General features: G+C 30.8%; 1 protein-coding gene across 4 annotated transcripts in view; it reads left to right on the top strand.

Moving 5' to 3' along the window:
- The window catches only part of LOC143068532 (UTP--glucose-1-phosphate uridylyltransferase-like), a 47,853-nt gene that overhangs the window by 17,762 nt on the left and 14,567 nt on the right, over positions 1-15,524 (top strand). For all 4 annotated transcript variants that reach the window (XM_076242664.1, XM_076242662.1, XM_076242665.1 and 1 more), the window contains 7 exons: positions 945-1,079; positions 8,292-8,399; positions 10,377-10,559; positions 12,640-12,773; positions 13,199-13,267; positions 14,315-14,448; positions 14,988-15,070. In XM_076242664.1, the coding sequence (XP_076098779.1) occupies positions 945-1,079; positions 8,292-8,399; positions 10,377-10,559; positions 12,640-12,773; positions 13,199-13,267; positions 14,315-14,448; positions 14,988-15,070 (846 nt within the window). The remainder of the gene's footprint in view (positions 1-944; positions 1,080-8,291; positions 8,400-10,376; positions 10,560-12,639; positions 12,774-13,198; positions 13,268-14,314; positions 14,449-14,987; positions 15,071-15,524) is intronic.

The following is a 15,524-nucleotide window of genomic DNA, read 5'->3' as shown; positions in this document are numbered from 1 at the left end:
AGTTTGTTTTAGATTTGTGAGTTTGACTGTCCCTTTGGTATCTTTCGTCCCTCTTTTGAAACTGTTATAACTTTGTAAAACAATTTCACAAAAATACAAAATATTTTCAAAATAAAAAACAAAATATATGTAAATTCACATGTAGTATTTGCAGAGGTAAACAGATTGAACAAAGTTCTATACTTTTTAGTTACATGTCTTCAGTACTGGACAGGGTTCATTCCTATTAGCTCATGTTGTCATTTTGTTGAGAGCCATAGATAAAATAGATTTACATTTGTTTTGTGTATACCATTAAAAGTAAGATGTCTTTAAAAGAACATTGAGAGATTCGAAAACATATGTTGCCTCAGACATATATATAAATAAATGTAAATAGGTACTTTAAATCATATATGATATTACATGATTTCAATCCATTATTGTTCCACTTGAATCATGGAAAATGGAGATGAAGAATGCCTATCATTTTATACATTACTTGAGGTATATTCACTTGCATGTAGTCATTAGTCAATAAACCTTAATATTTAAAAAAAAATCATCTGCTTTTCAATGAATTAAGGTAAGGATATAAACTAGTACTGTTATTTAAAATTTTCAATTCTACCGTTTAAGTTTGGTGAAAAAAAGTTAAATGCTTTACTTGATATTAATCTGGCATTGCTATATAAGCTGGACATATATAAATTAAGTCATTAAATTATAAACTAACAAACTAACAGTATAATTTTTTTATTATTATTTTTATTCTTCAATACCAATGAAAAAATCTTAGGAATTTTGTTTGTTTTTGTTTGTACCCAAAAAATCATGTACAACGTTCCTAAAAGTAACAGGTTTTTATTAATTCCAATGCAGTCACTGAATAAGATCATGTCACTATTTCAAGATAAATGATTTTTCCAAATACCAACTTTATGAGATGATTGTATGTTTTACAGACAGCATTTGTACGTGGACACAGAAGAACTGGAAGTGATGTACAGTTCATAGAAAGAACAAGACAAGATGCTCAGCAGTCCATGGGCAAGGAGCTTCAGAAATTAATTCTGACTGCTCCTGCTTCACAACAAGATGTAAGTATCAATAAAAAAAAAATTAGATTGAAAATTTTAAAAAAATAATTAAAAAAAATAATTTAAGAATTAAAATCCTAAATTCCTAAGATTATATATTTCAAGGGGTGAAGAGTAGGTACCTTGTATATCTGTTTTAGGTCCTGCATCTGATTGTTTTATTAGGTCCCTTAATAAGTGTAATGGGAATGTCTCAATGATCTTTTTAAATATTCAGTTTGATAAAATGATAAAAAAAAGTCAAAATGTTGGAAAGTTAAAATTTCATTTTCTTCTGACAAAAGAAATAAATGATAGTACGTAGAAAAAAATTAGGATGTCTATTTTTCTTGCCTACAACGAAAAGTGTGCCAGACATAAGGATTACTATCCTGTGGCTGCTGCAACAGCAGTGTAAATTATTTGTATAAAACTTTATATTTCAGAATATAGAAGAACTGGATGCTTTATATACCTTATGTTACAAAGTTTCTGTCTGTCACATGTCCATTGTCCTTAACCTCATTTTTAGTGGAAGAAGACGTCAAGTCTTCTGAAGACTTAAGGGGCCGACCATTGGCTTTGAGTCTCCGTATGCCGAATTCATTTCGTGTATTACAATTCCAAAACAACTTAGATTCCTGACACCGATTTTTACACATGATTGGGCATCTGAATCATTTAATTTGTAAATTATGATTGTAAAACAATCACTATCGTAAATATGACCCTTTTATTTATGTAAATTATTAGATTTCATCTCATCCACATGAACGTAATTTACTTGTAACAGGATGTTTTAACTGTAGATATTTGGGTACTTATAAAGTGAGAAACGGAATCGAAACGAAACGAAACGAAATATAACGAAACGAAACGAAATACAACGAAACGCAACGAAATACAACGAAACGAAACGAAACGAAATGAAAAAATGAAGAAACGAAACGAAATGGAAAATGAAGAAACGAAATACAACGAAATAAACGAAATAGGCCTATATAAAATATATCTTTTACATTGTTATAGGAGGTTAGGATTTTGATTTTAAACAGAAAATGTTGTATGAGTGCGAATGAGACAACTCTTATCCAAGCCACAGTGTAGTTTAACTTAGCAATTATAGGTTAGAGTACTGCCTTTCAATACGAACTCATGAACAATCACCGAACAAGATATAAAGGGTAAAAAATGATCAATGTAAAACTATTTAAACAGGAAACCAACGCTATAATTAAGATGTGGTTTGAGTGCCAATGAGACAACTCTCCATCCAAGTCGCAATGCATTTTAAGTTAACAGTTCAATGAGCATCGACTTGAACACAGAGTCTTTGCTAACACTAAACAGCAAGCTACATATAAAGTCCCCAAAATTGCCATTGAATACAAACTTTAAACAAGTTAATCAAAATATAGAAAACGAGAAACCCCTATGAACCACACCAACCACTGAACAACAGGTTACTGACAGTAGTATTGAATATGCATCTGGTTTAAACAGTTTAACAGGCTCGCCAACCTTCAACCTAACCTTAGACAGAAGTTAAACATTATAAAATAAAAAGACGCTATAAAATATTAACTCTATGAAAAAGACGCGATTTAAACAATATCAACACTTCAGAATATGTATGATCCGCGACACAATACAATATATACAAAACGAGAAACAGAAAACACATATGAACTACAACAACCACATGAACAACAGGCTCCTAAATAATCCAGGACAGGTGCATGCATACAAAATATACACAATTAAGTATCTTGTAAAATCTGCATGCACGTCAGTGTTAAGTTTTCGTGGTCAAATCCATATCGCCTATATTTTAAGCATTAGGTGCACTATATTTGCTGTATTCAAATAACAGGTATCATCTGACTTGGACCCCATTTCTATAGTTCATTATAAGGGGTGTACTTTATCAATAATTTGGTTTATATGATGCTAATAAGATGAAAATTGCCGTTTAAAAAATGTCATCTGACCTTGACCTGATTTTCATGGTTCATTGGTCAAAGTCCAATTTTTGTCATGTCACTGAGTTTGTTTCAGAGATACTTTAAGCAATTGTTCTACTAGATTTCAGGGAAAGGAATGATTTTGTACATACAAAAAAGATGTGGTGAGATTGCCAATAAGACAACAAGAGACCCAATGACACAGTTATTAACAAATATAGGTCACCGTACTGCCTTCAACAATGAACAAAGACCATACCGCATAGTCAGCTATAAAAGGCCCGAAATAATAAATGTAAAACAATTCAAACGAATCCACCCGCCCTTTAGAGTAGTCTAGTCTGATGAACAGAACGTTGTCTATATGTCGGACTAAACTACTTTCAAAAGTAACTACACTCAAAAGTAATGATTTCATGGTTCAGTTTGAAAGCAACTTTACCAAAGATATTGGTTTAATCTACACACAAGTCTGAATTGCTGTCAGTAAGATGTTTCAATATTGAGATAATCAACTTGCAACACGATGTAGATATTTGTTAATTATTAAAACATGGTGGACTCTTTCTGACCATCTAGGTATGTTGATTTTCTTTCTCATCGACGTCAGCAGCGGATCCAGTCATTTTCAAAAGATTGAAGGGGTCTCCAACCCAGGAGAAAAACATTCCAAATTTAAATCTCCATTCAAATTCATGTTTGGTAAAAAAAGGGAGTAACACAGAACGTTCACCTCAGATCTCTTTTTCAGTTCAATTTAGGTTTCGTTATGGCTACTCGTCAGCCGTTAGCATTTCACATTTTTAATGTCTTGTCAAATACAACTTCGCCAATTCAAACTTAGGGAGATACCATTTGATTTTTATGGGCTAGGATGAACTTTTTGTCCTGCATTTTATTTAGTTGTAATCTCTGTCCTACCTTTTTATTTTTCACTATATTTGGTCCTGCCTTTTTTATATAAATTTATCCCGTTTTTTTGCCCAGTTGCTCATCCTGCCTTCTTTTTTACTAAACAATCCTGTCTTGCCTTTTTTATACTCAAATCCCTGTCCTGCAGGTTTTTTTTTTTTATTTCATCATAGCCCTCTCCCCCCCCCCCCCCCAAACAAAAATCAAATGGTTTCGTTGTATTTCGTTTCGTTTCGTTATATTTCGTTTCGTTTCGTTTCGATTCCGTTTCTCACTTTATAAGTACCCTAGATATTTGTATTACGCATGCGTGAATTTGGTATCGGTACAACTCGCCCTGTTTACAAGTTCGCCCTTGAAGTTACGAATTTGCAATCCTGCAGACAAGAAGATTTTATTTTTATATAAATAAAAAGGATATATAAAGTGTTATCTTTATTCATGGGTTTCCTTTGTCATGTGAATTAGATGCCCTTCGTAACATACATGTGAACCTCCCGTTTAGGAGAAAAAACTCCCGTGTATGAAATTTTTTCAGACGCCATATTTGATCATTTCTTACTACTGTACGGGTGTAATTGACACCTGTGTTAAATTTTACCTGAACATCAAAGAAGATGTATAATTATATGGCTTCACTTGACAGCTTAGGTGTCAAACATACTGGTAATCAACGATGTTTACCTCCGGCTAACTGCCGTTGTGTTATCAAAACGATGTGTATTGGGAATATTGAAATACTTTTTTGTTACTTCCCTTTGTTTTATCCTGTTTTCAGTTATTTTGCTTTTAAAAATGTAAATGGTAAAAAGACTATCAATGATTAATATTTTAATCAAATAATCATAAAAGGATGTTGATTAAATGAATTTAAAAGATTTTGGACAAATAAAAAAATTAAAATTTATAAATTATTTTATTAATTTAGACCTCCTTTCAAGGATTAAATTGAAGTTTATATATTAAATTTGTTTATAACTGGTTAGAAGTCAACATACAATATGTGCAACTAGGCTAATAGTCTAGCTTCTGCTAGCTTCATGTATAATTTTTCTACCGATTTAATATATAACTAGAATTATGCAAACAGACTTAAGGAAAAGGCATGTAAGTCATGTAAGTTCATATAAATATGACACTTTTTCTAGACAATCCAGATCTTGCAAAATACAACGCTAAAAATTGTAACCTTTAATTTTGTTGTTGTGCAGTAAAAACCCATATGGGAACTTTCAAAAGTTGGCAGGTATGTAACAAGTCTTACTATTTTTATGCTCCATTTATGGGCAATATGTTTTCTAGTCTGTCCGTCCGTCCTGCTTCTGGTTATAAAGTTTATGGTCGAGGTAGTTTTTGATGAAGTTGAAATCCAATCAACTTGAAACTTAGTACACATGTGTTCCTCTTGATATGATCTTCTTAATTACTGCCAAATTAAAGATTTTACCTAATTTTTATAGTCAACTGAACATAGAAAATGATTGTACGGATGGGAAATCCATGTACTTACGACCTTTTCTTGTTTGAAGAAAAAAAATACATTTTAACGATAATGGAACAAAGCAGCCTGGGTAAGTGGGGCTGCTTTTATGGTAATTCAAGTTACCTTTTATTCACCTTCTTCCACTTCAGAGCTATCAGCTCTTTGATCATGGTTCAGGGACGGCTTGAAAAAAAATCAAAGTTTTTTTGTCATGTGTATTTCTCACTCATTATGAGTAATATGATAACTATAGTTAGTATATGGGTTCCCTGCAATGTCAGACAGGGTTCACCTGACCTCTACCTCAATTCATGGGACAGTGATCAAGGTTAAAGTTAGGTGATTAGGTCCATTACTCTGATAATTTAAGTAGTAGGTCAACTGTATGTTGTTTATAGAATGATTGTAAAGGGGTACATGACAGCCTGGCAAATTTCATTTGACCTTGACTTAATTTTCATTGTTCATTGGTCAATGTAACAATTTGTATGTGTTGGTCCGTTTTTCAAATACTATATATAAGCAATAGGTCAGCTATGTTTGGTGTTTGGAACAATTGTAAAGTTTTCATGTCTGTCTGGCAGGTATTATCTGACCTTGACCTTATTTTCATGGTTAATTGGTCAATAATAAGTTTTCATAATTTTGTCAGTTTATCATATACTGTAAGCAACACATCAGCTATATTTGGTGTAAGAAATGATTGTAAGGTGTACATGTCTGTCTGGCCTACATCATCCAATCTTCATTATTATAGAACATTGATAATATTAAGTTTATGTGATACATAACATAGTTGTAATAAAAAACCTTCTTGTTACTATCTTTCAACATGAATTCACCAATAATTAAAACAGACGAGACATTTCAGCATGTGTATTCTAGTTTTAAATCATTCATTTGTTTAGAATAAATAAATAATTTTCCTCATATAACTATATACAAAAACTGATTAAATACTATTTTAAACTCATGAATGTAGAATGTATTTTCATACAAAATATTCCATACTCTCAAAATATGAATTTGTATTTCATCCAGTATATGGATTTGATTTTATTGAGCTTTTTTTACTTTACCTATCAGTATACACCCAATTGCTAGCTCTTTGTAATTAAAATTAAGTCAAGTATTGACTAAGTACATTTACAACTTACAATGTACCTGTTTCGTGGATTTTATAACAATATACAGGGGGGGATAGGACCTTTATCTGGACACTGGGATCGAGTGTTTTTAAGCTCTTGATTTCGGGAATGACGCTTTCAGGGTCCAAGAATTATTTTTTTGAATTTCGGGGATGTCGGGATTTAAAATATTTAAATTCGGGACATCAGAATTTCGTGTTTTTAAGCCCAGGATTTCGGAATCAGGACCCCTCCTACCCCCCAAATATAGATCTATGCAAACAAAAGTAAAACTTTTTAAAACTATTTACACATCATTTATTTTGTATATTGTATTTTACATCTGTTGCCATGTCATGTTGTGCATCTGTTTACTAAATTATTAATTGATTTACAAAATAAAATAATGAGGACTATCAGATACCATGATAATGGATTTATATTGTATTACACAGTGTTAAACATTGCATTTATTATTTAGTTCAATAAAAAGCCCTTTTATTGGTTATTGCTGCTTATTTGTTATAATCATAGCAAAAGATAGTTTATAAATTTTATTAGTGTATGGAAACATATCATTGAACTGTAACAACATATCGCTGTTCTTCAGTTGAGGCAACAATATTTTGGTAATATCAACTGGTGAACAAGTTGACCATAAAAAGTAGACAATATCTATTCTTAATATCAAATGAGAACCTGTCGACTATTTAAAGTAGACAAATTTCTTTTGTGTCAACTTTTATCAAATTCCCCTACCTCTCATTCAACATTACTAAAAGTGACGCAAACTATGAAAAATTGATTGTTTGTATGCCCCATATGATAGTTATGGTTTAGGTAGTTACCACAAAGTTGTTGTATCAATTTCAAATTTCAGTTCATTATAAATTTAATATAAACTTTAAAAAAAAAATAGATGCTTAATATGGGTATTGACCTAGATTTTGTGGTTCACTGAACATTGAATCATAATCGTGCGACAGTGCATGGAGTCCACTATTCCAAAATTTTAGATGCTGTATTAGTACAGTTTGCCGTTTCACTCCTTAAGGTAGATGGGGTGTCTAAATTATAATCCATAGAATTTGCTAATAATTTGCCAAAATGTAGTTTATATTCTGCTTGTTTAAGAACATTAATAAAAAGAATGGGTCAACGGACTTATTTTCACACTACAGGTTGTGCAAAATTGTCTGATTTTGTATAAATTATGCATGGAAAACCCAATTTTCTGTCATAAACGAAAACTACACCATAGAATTTTGAGATAAAATATGAGAAGATAGCTCCAATAATATTCTTTCAGATAATAAGAAGAAAAAATGGGGTCACTTGACTCGTTTTCTTGCTACATAATAAAATGGGTAAATTACTAACACATTCTATTGTAAAAGAAACACCATCTGAATTATCTGCCCTTGCATTAGAGTTGTCTCTCCTAATTTGGCAAAGTTGGAAAAAAATGAATCAAACGAAAGTATTTGTTTTTTGGTAAAAAACAACCTAAATATGATTAAACATGGCATTTTCTATATTATAATGAAAAATCTTACACATGAATTACCTACTACAAAATTTGCACATTTTATGAAAAATCTAGACCTTGTTTTCTGGTATTTTAAAATCCAAAATGGAGGAAGACACCCTATCTACCTGAAACCAATTTTAAACAGAAAGGTAGTTCTTCATGAATATTTTTTCTTACCGGTACATAGATAATGTTTTTTTTTTTTTTTTTTTTCAGTTAGCTAGAACTGAGTTAGCTGGATTTGAACAGTTATTTGGTCGATACCTTCAGGAAACTGGGCCATCAGTATTATGGGATAAAATTAAACTGTTACCAGAAGGAGGTGTAAGTACCAGTTGGTATATATAAAACACATTATACTAGAATTGTGTTGCAATTGATCAAAGTTAGATATTATATTGATTTTCTTATTGTTTGTTTGGTTCTCATAAAATTCCATTACCAGTTCTGCACCTTGCTATTCATTTATTTGATAAAAGTAACAAAGGCTTGAACAATTATACAATGTATTAAACTCTGGTTTATTTTTTTTTTACCAAAGGTTACTAAACCAAGAAATAAAATGATTAATGCCTATAAACATAACATGGTGGTGTTCCTGTGATAAAGTGTGGAATGTTGTGAGTTTGATCCTGATTTTGGTCAAATCAAATACTTTAGAATTTGTATTTGCTGCTTTCAGCACAGTACCAAGCATTTAGTAGTAAGGGGTCATCCATAATTGTCAACCATTTTCCAAAGTGTACAAAACGTACACTTGGGGGGAGGGGGTTTAAAAATCAACATTTTTACCGTATGCTTTTTTTATTTTTTTATTTCCAGAATTTATTTTGTTTCCGTAGGGAAGGTCGATGTATAAAATCGAGAATTGGCTTGGGTGTGTTTCTCTTCTTATTTCTTCTTTATTATTTTCACTTGTTGATATTTATTTCGATATCATAATTCTCTTCAATCCAGATTGAACGATTAAAAGATCAAATCATATGAAAACTAAATCTTTCAAAAATGTAAACTTGTAAAAAACTTTTAAACAAAAAGTTTGCAAGCATTTCTCAGTATTGTCAATTTCACCTGCTTTATTATAGATCTTATCGCTTCACTCTGATTATTAAACAAAACTGATGGAAACACTAAATTCTTTGAATGTTTTGATTTTGACAAGACGCCATTTTGTGAAAAGATTTTAAACTGGTCCTTCGATTAATTTCCTTAAAATGTATTCCAAAACAGTAAACCAGTAAACCGGAAGTAAACTTATTTTTCTTAGTATAAGCCTCCTTTAATTAGGAGCACCTCCATATGAAGTTTAACCTTAACCTTAAAAATTATCCAATATATGTACACGTTACAGTATATTACATAAACGATAATAGTGCCATGAATGGCATATTTACAGGGACCTTTTAAGTTAGAATACAGGCGGGAAATTTGAAAACTTAAAATGTTTTAAAACATTACACTTTTATTGATTGCTGTCTTGAGCTTTGATTCCATCAACAACTGTCAGTCCATACTTTACCAATGCAATATATGCATTTATACAACCATGCATTTCCCTTTCTTTGATTCTTAGCATAGTTTATGTGCCCTTTTGTTAATCTTTTGAATGTTCTAGGTGCCCTTTTTCATCGGAGTTCCCACTGTGTGATAGGGGAAACACTAATCTTTGAACTCTTTATTCTAACAAAACACAAGCATCACAGATAGATGTCATAAAAAAAAACCAGTCAGATATGTTTTAGTTTATTTTCAATGCAAATTTCTATATTAAACTAAAATATAATAAACAGGATCTTCTTTTTATTAATAATGATTGATTTCTCTCTTGAAATCTGAAAATGGTTGATGTACACTTTTTGAGGGAGGGTGGGGGGTCTGAAAAAGTGTACGTTTTGTACACTTTGGAAAATGGTTGACAATTATGGATGACCCCTAAGAGCAAAAAACTGCTCATATCATAGTCAGAATAATATATCAGGGGGGAGGAGGGTTACATACATTTTTGTACTCATCTGAGGATTTTTACCTTTTAAACAAGAAAATTTGCAGTCATAAACATTTTTGTTTGATTGAAAGTTAGATTTTAATGCCACTTTTAACACTCTAACTATACTAAAATTATTAGCTAGTTGTTCTTGGTAAATGAAGGCTGAGTACCCTCAAATAACCATGAACCTTCTGCATATTAAAAAATCAGTGAAAGCTAATTTCATATTAAAATGTTGTGTTACTTGCTGCTTATCTTTCATTTTGTCTCATTCTAAAAAATCTTTGAAAATTCATGATTATGATTCTCCATAGGCAAAACCATATAATGATCTAGCAAGGCCTGAAACAGCCAAGGTCAAGGACTTATTAGACAAGTTAGTAGTCCTCAAATTAAATGGAGGTCTTGGTACTAGTATGGGATGTAAAGGACCAAAGAGTACAATCAGTGTCAGAAATGAGTTGACCTTCTTAGATCTCACAGTACAACAAATAGAGGTAAGTGTTGCTAAATAGACACATTCTTAAACAAACAACACATTGAGCCTTACTCATGATCAGATGCAAAATAACACTTGTTTGAGAAAGGTAAGCTGGATGTTTTATCTGCTAATTTGCAGAAGCATGAGTTCGAATCCTGCAGATTTAAAATTAGTGCTGATATTTAGAATAATTAGGAATACATATGTGCATAACCAATTAAAAGAGCATAATCTTGAATATTATTCTAACATTTTCAGAAAAAATGTAATGAAGGTTATCAATGCAATTCATTAACATCTTGTTAGGTTATATAATTGAAAATTTTGAGTTTGCTTTATGTAATCTGCAGACATAAATCAATACAAATATACAAAATAGATTACATCATTTCATAACAAAGATATCTGTTGACGCATGTATAGATAAAATATTTTTCAAAACAGCATGGACAAGACCATTTCTTAGTGAGCTCAGTTTATTAATAACAGACTGGGTCAGATTAGGTGAATATTCGTCTGTAACACCCAATTGTCATATTGTACGTGTTATAGACATTTAAACTGTGGGGTCACTTAAAGGTTCTAAACGCCTAAATCAAATAATACAAATAACTAGCATTAATAACTCGGACAAAACCTTGTGTGTTAATTTAAATGTTGAATGCCTAAACTTTTCTTCTCCTGCACCTACATTTACTTTACTATTTTATTCTATTTGAATCCCAATACGAAGGTCTACGACAGACTGAGTGAGCATAAAATCGGTGTTATCGAAGCCGATGACAAACAAGTTAAAGGTTAATGATTCAGTATTATTCCCAACAAAAGTATTGTGGCTGTCCACACTGTTATGAAAATGATTCTAGATGAAAGAAAACATTGGGTTATTTTAAATTTCTTTTTTTCACTTTTTTTTATTATTTGTAAATTATAGTTTAACATTATGTAGGTAATGGGATATAGGGAATACATATGTGTCGAATGACATTCTGTTACATTATATACATTTAGAATATATTGATATATTGTATTAAAATGACCTATAAAAAGATTTTTATGTCAGGATTACCTTTTAAGTCATACGGTTCAAAATAAGGTGAAAACAGCTGAAGAATCTTGGGATATTCAATAAAAAAATATTTATGTGAAAAAGCATTTTTGATATGAATGTCAATGTGTAAAAATATGATTAATAAGTAATTGAGTACTTGGATAATTATCATTTAATTGATTTCAATTTTTTTTAATAAATGATATTGGAACAAAAAATAAATTAGGAGATATGATTGATTCATTCAAGTACCATTAATGCACTTTTTTAAAAGTTTGAAAACAAGGATAAGTATGAAATATTTGTTACTAAACCATGAAGCAACAGTCACTCAATCTAATCAGTCATAAAGTGCTACTCAGGATTTTTATCTTTTTGTAGTATAAAAACTACTATTTCCTGCTCAACAACAGTCTGAATATTGATTATCAGTTTTTATGTTACATAATTGAATTTTTCATGCAATGCACAAATACTTGTTTATCAATTGAAATCCTAACTTCCATAGATGAAAAACTTATGGCGACTTAAATTTATGATACATATTTTTACTCAATATATATGGGTTAACAGTACTTTGTTTCAAAATATAGAATTTATTTATGCAATGCTTAGAAACAGGTAGAATTGAGGCAATTCCTAGCTTTTCTATCAGTTTCAATCCAAGTACAACACAAGTTTATAAATTGAAAGTCAATATATGCTTGCTCTCTTTATACTGCAACTATTTTCGCTTTTTCAAATAGCAAAAAGCACAGTTGCAGCATATATCATATCAAAACTAGAGCATTTCCATTCATGATTTTTGTAGCCAAAAAAAGAAATTTAAAAAAACATTTAACTTCTATGTCATTGGTCTCTGGTAAAGAGTTGTCTCATGGGAAATCATACAACATTTTAGTTTTACCGTACATTACTATTTTCTATTTACAATCTTTCTTTTTTTTCTAAAAATTTCTAAGAATTTGTTCTTTCTTCTAATTAGAGGAGGCAGATTTGAAGAAAAGAAGGATTTTAGAAATAAGATAACTTGTATATATTGTAGCATTTAAACAGAACCCATGGAACTGATGTTCCCCTTGTATTGATGAATTCCTTCAACACTGACGAGGATACACTCAAGGTTTTACAGAGATATGGAAAACTACAGCTACAGATACATACATTTAACCAAAGCAGGTAGGAAGCTTCATACATTTAACTAAACTGGTTTTGAAAAAATTTGTGATGAAGATTTATACACTTTTCATGCAAATGCCAGAATTGTGAAAATGTATATTAATATATTTTTTACTGAGTATTGATTCAAACAGTTCAGCCTGACTTTTATGATATTTTATTAAGAACAAAAGCACTTATGAACCAAAGAGAACTGAAGTTTATTTTTTTCTAAACGTTTATCAGTTTTTGGAGATTTATTCTTGTGTTTAATGCATTACTGATATTTGAAAAATAAAAGATGGTCAGATTTGTTATGCATGTATATGTATGTTTTAAAACAGATGTTTTGTTTTGTTATATGCTATGTCAAAGCAAATGGTTTATCATGAATTTCTCTCAGAAACGGTCATCACTCACATGCAAAGCTGATATTTTTTCTCCAGATATCCTAGAATTAACAGAGAGTCATTACTGCCTATTGGTAACAGTTTTACATCTGATAATACTGAGAGGTAAGCTACTGTTCTTGTTAGTTGAAAGAAAAATAATTCTGGACAAGTTGTATACCGATATCATACTGTTCATGGTCTCTGTTGATAATAGCTAGTAGTATTACTAGTTATCAAAGGTATAAGGCTTAAAATTTGATACCTCTACATAAGACTCATATATTTATCACCGACTCATCCAAAAAGAAAAAACATAAAGACAAACAATGCAGTGATATTTTTGTCTTTTTTCAAAACTACCTCTACCATTTTTTATTGGGAAAAATGCGTATTTTTTATTGAAATTGGGAAATATTATTCTAAACACATCTCCGATTTTTTGCTGACCTTTTCTGTCTTTTTTGCACTGTTTTTTCATGTAAATTTTTTGGTTGTCAGACATTTTCAACCCGTAAGGTACTTTTCGGAGAGGGGAAAGAAACAGAAGCAATGATGGTACTTAATGCATTGAAAACCACATGTGTTACAAACACCATGATGATTCTGATCAGAAAACTGGATCTCAAAAGTGCTTTATAATATCAAAATAATAACATGAATACGATATTTACAAACATAACTACCAATGCCATCACTGTTTGGGGAAAATGTAGACCTTTTTGGGAGGAATTTTAAGCCATTTTTTTTAGTAATTGGGAATTTTCTCTAGGGGAAAAGGCCGAATTTAGGCTGTTATTTGAGGCGAACAATATCACTGCAATATAAAATGAATGTCAGCTCCATATAAAAATAAGATGTGGTATGATTGCCAAAAAGACAACTTACCACCAGAATCCTTACTCGGGTCAGGCACATACAGAATTTTGCGGGGTTAAGCATGTTTCCTAGGACCAAACCCTCCCCTTAACAGGGGACAGTGGTGTTACAGTACATCTTAAAAAGAAATTATTAAAATGAGTTGAACAGGGCTTTACTCATTAGTGAGTAATGATAGGTCACAGTTCATCTGGTTATGCATGTACAAGGTTAATAGAGTCAAATGGGAACTGAAAAATACTTTTGAGTGTAAATCACTGAACACTGTATTAAACTTCGAGTACTTTCTTTCAGCTGGTACCCACCTGGTCACGGAGATGTTTATCAAAGTCTAGTCAACTCTGGTTTATTGAAACAATTTTTGGACAGTGGAAAGAAATATGTATTTATATCAAATATTGACAATCTTGGTGCCACAGTAGATCTGAGTATCCTTTCTAACTGTATATTTTAAAATTTTCATTGATTTTTATATCCACCATGCCTGGCTTTAAAGTGTCTAAAACTATTTTCACATAAGGATGATGGTCAGCATTTTATTTGACCTTTGTTGCATGAAAAATATTTAGTCAAACTAAAAGTTCATTAAAATTAATAAAAATGTTAAAGAAAAAACAAACATCAAAATTAATAAGGATGTTAAAAAAAAAAAAAAAAAAAAAATGACAGGAAAATACAAAAAATCATTAAAAAAAAAAAAAAAAATCACAAAGATATGAAAATAATAAAAATTAGAGCTATATAAAAAAGAAGATGTGGTATGATTGCCAATGAGACAACTATCCACAAAAGACCAAAATGACACAGACATTAACAACTATAAGTCACCGTACAGCCTTCAACAATGAGCAAAGCCGATACTGCATAGTCAGCTATAAAAGGCCCCGATAAGACACTGTAAAACAATTCAAACGAAAAAACTATGCTGGTCAAAAAAAATATAAAAGTATTCCTTAATTATTGTAAGACATTCTAAACTTTTTAATGGAACAAGAACAGCCACCAGAGTTTGTAATGGAGGTTACAGATAAAACTAGAGCTGATGTCAAGGTAAGACTAAATAGTATCAACTTTTCACTCTTCATGATTTGTACAGTTATTTCTACAGTAATGGGAACTTTCCATGAGGCAACAATTATAATGTTAAAAACAAGAATTTGAAAATTGTAACTGTTTATAAGTTTGTTCTTGACCAAATAAATGTTCAGGTGTCATGTGGTATTTTGAAACCCTGAAAAGTTAACCCAGGGTAAAAATGCCATAAGAAAGTGGGGTTATCAAAATATTTCTAAATCATTTTCAATGTTGAAAGAATGAACTATAATGATACAGTACCAGCTACCAAGAAATTAAGGACAATACCAATAAATCAATGATAATTATACATCTCATCTCAAAATGTCTTGTGCTTTTTGATTTTTTGTTATAACAGTTAAGGATGTTGGTATGGTTGCGAAGTTTTATTTTTAGGTAAATACATAACAATGTTTTTTGGATTTTTTTG

The sequence above is a fragment of the Mytilus galloprovincialis genome, chromosome 3, assembly GCF_965363235.1.
Source record: "Mytilus galloprovincialis chromosome 3, xbMytGall1.hap1.1, whole genome shotgun sequence".
Taxonomy (NCBI): Eukaryota; Metazoa; Mollusca; class Bivalvia; order Mytilida; family Mytilidae; genus Mytilus; species Mytilus galloprovincialis.
This window is presented reverse-complemented; position numbering and strand designations above follow the sequence as displayed.